The 2925-nt window shown below is 40.5% G+C and overlaps 1 protein-coding gene across 1 annotated transcript in view; it reads left to right on the top strand.

Annotated features, from left to right (window-relative positions):
- The window catches only part of LOC138953072 (leukocyte tyrosine kinase receptor-like), a gene marked incomplete in the record, with an annotated part of 202524 nt that overhangs the window by 156799 nt on the left and 42800 nt on the right, over nucleotides 1-2925 (top strand). The window contains 1 exon segment of the mRNA XM_070324846.1: nucleotides 205-267. Coding sequence (XP_070180947.1) covers nucleotides 205-267 — 63 coding nt within the window.

Genomic DNA, 2925 nt, shown 5'->3' with positions numbered 1-2925 from the left:
TCTTCGGAATCTTTGCTTAAGTCTTTCTTTCTCTTCTGTCTCTGTTCGACTTTTGCTCTTATTTATATGTTTATTTTTCTCTTGTCGTCGATGTCTTGTGTGCACACGATCCCGCAACCTCTATTTAGATTCTCTGATGTGGTATTTTTGCAATTGTCTTAAGCTTGTTGCTATTGATCTGACTTGATTCTGCTCTTCTTTCAGGCAGGGGCTGGGAACAGCGGCCCTAGCGGAGCAGGAGGTGGGGGTGCCACTTTCGTGTACAAGGTGTGTTTACTGTCCTGCGTGATACTTTGGGTTATTGGTTTGGTCTTTGTTTGGCTGTCTGTCTTTGTGTCTGGCTGGCTTGCTAGCTGTCTGTCTATCTGTCTGTCCGAGGCCGTTTTTCACACACACACACACACACACACACACACACACACACACACACACACACACACACACACACACACACACACACACACACACACACACACACACACACACACACACACGCTAACACACACGCACTAACTAACACACACACACACACACACACACACACACATACACACAGTGCTGTCTCCCCTATGGAATGTTCCTAGAGCATTTGCATTCAAATGACTGTGGTGCTCTGGGCGGGGATGTAGCTCAGTCGGTAGCGCGCTGGATTTGTATCCAGTTGGTCGCTGTCAGCGAGAGATTTATTTCTCAGAGTCAACTTTGTGTGCAGACTCTCCTCGGTGTCGGAACACCCCCGTGTGTACACGCAAGCACAAGACCAAATGCGCACGAAAAAGATCCTGTAATCCATGTCAGAGTTCGGTGGGTTATAGAAACACGAAAATACCCAGCATGCTTCCTCCGAAAGCGGCGTATGGCTGCCTAAATGGCGGGGTAAAAACGGTCATACACGTTAAAGCCGTGGGAGTCAGTTCAGCCCATGAACGAACAAACAAACTGTGGTGCTCTCATATTAGCTTTTGTCAAAGTTTGACCCAGACAATTGCAATCCCTATTTAGAAGATGAGAACTAAATAAAACAAAAATGATCAAAATCTCTCTCTCTCTCTCTCTCTCTCTCTCTCTCTCTCTCTCTCTCTCTCTCTCTCTCTCTCTCTCTCTCTCTCAGTCTCTCAAAATCAATTGTGAAATAGGCTGGTGTGATCGTACAACCCAAAATCCTTGTCTTCATCTTACTGTATTTTTTTCTGTTTTTACATTTAGTCAAGTTTTGACTAAATGTTTTAACATAGAGGGGGAATCGAGACGAGGGTCGTGGTGTATGTGCGTGTGTGCGTGTGTGCGTGTGTGTGTGTGTGTGTCTGTGTGTGTGTGTAGAGCGATTCAGACTAAACTACTGGACCGATCTTTATGAAATTTGACATGAGAGTTCCTGGGTATGAAATCCCCGAACGTTTTTTTCATTTTTTTGATAAATGTCTTTGATGACGTCACATCCGGCTTTTCGTGAAAGTTGAGGCGGCACTGTCACGCCCTCATTTTTCAACCAAATTGGTTGAAATTTTGGTCAAGTACTCTTCGACGAAGCCCGGGGTTCGGTATTGCATTTCAGCTTGGTGGCTTAAAAATTAATTAATGACTTTGGTCATTAAAAATCTGAAAATTGTAAAAAAAAATAAAAATTTATAAAACGATCCAAATTTACGTTTATCTTATTTTCCATCATTTGCTGATTCCAAAAACATATAAATATGTTATATTCGGATTAAAAACAAGCTCTGAAAATTAAATATATAAAAATTATTATCAAAATCAAATTGTCCAAATCAATTTAAAAACACTTTCATCTTATTCCTTGTCGGTTCCTGATTCTAAAAACATATAGATATGATATGTTTGGATTAAAAACACGCTCAGAAAGTTAAAACAAAGAGAGGTACAGAAACGCGTGCTATCCTTCTTAGCGCAACTACTACCCCGCTCTTCTTGTCAATTTCACTGCCTTTGCCATGAGCTGTGGACTGACGATGCTACGAGTATACGGTCTTGCTGAAAAATGGCATTGCGTTCAGTTTCATTCTGTGAGTTCGACAGCTACTTGACTAAATATTGTATTTTCGCCTTACGCGACTTGTTTTCTGTTTTTACAACTTGACTAAATGTTTTAACATAGAGGGGGAATCGAGACGAGGGTCATGGTGTATGTGTGTGTGTGTGTGTGTGTGTGTGTGTGTGTGTGTGTGTGTGTGTGTGTGTGTGTGTGTGTGTGTGTGTGTGTGTGTGTGTGTCTGTGTCTGTGTGTCTGTGCGTGTGTGTGTGTGTAGAGCGATTCAGACCAAACTGCTGGACCGATCTTTATGAAATTTGACATGAGAGTTCCTGGGAATGATATCCCCGGACGTTTTTTTCTTTTTTTCGATAAATACTTTTGATGACGTCATATCCGGCTTTTTGTAAAAGTTGAGGCGGCACTGTCACACCCTCATTTTTTAATCAAATTGATTGAAATTTTTGTAAAGCAATCTTCGACGAAGGCCGGACTTCGGTATTGCATTTCAGCTTGGTGGCTTAAAAATTAATTAATGACTTTGGTCATTAAAAATCTGAAAATTTTAATAAATTTTGTTTTTATATCAAACGATCCAAATTTACGTTCATCTTATTCTACATCATTTCCTGATTCCAAAAACATATAAATATGTTATATTTGGATTAAAAACAAGCTCTGAAAATTAAGAATATAAACATTATGATCAAAATTAAATTTCCGAAATCGATTTAAAAACATCTTATTCCTTGTCGATTCCTGATTCCAAAAACATATAGATATGATATGTTTGGATTAAAAACACGCTCAGAAAGTTAAAACGAAGAGAGGTACAGAGAAGCGTGCTATGCAGCACAGCGAAACCACTACCGCGCTGAACAGGCTCGTCAGTTTCACTCCGTTATGCACAAGCGGCGGACTACGGTCATTGTGAA

The sequence above is a fragment of the Littorina saxatilis genome, linkage group LG17 (assembly GCF_037325665.1).
Source record: "Littorina saxatilis isolate snail1 linkage group LG17, US_GU_Lsax_2.0, whole genome shotgun sequence".
In the NCBI taxonomy this organism is placed as follows: domain Eukaryota; kingdom Metazoa; phylum Mollusca; class Gastropoda; order Littorinimorpha; family Littorinidae; genus Littorina; species Littorina saxatilis.
The sequence above is the reverse complement of the archived record's forward strand: the minus strand, read 5'-3'. Positions and strand labels throughout refer to the sequence as shown.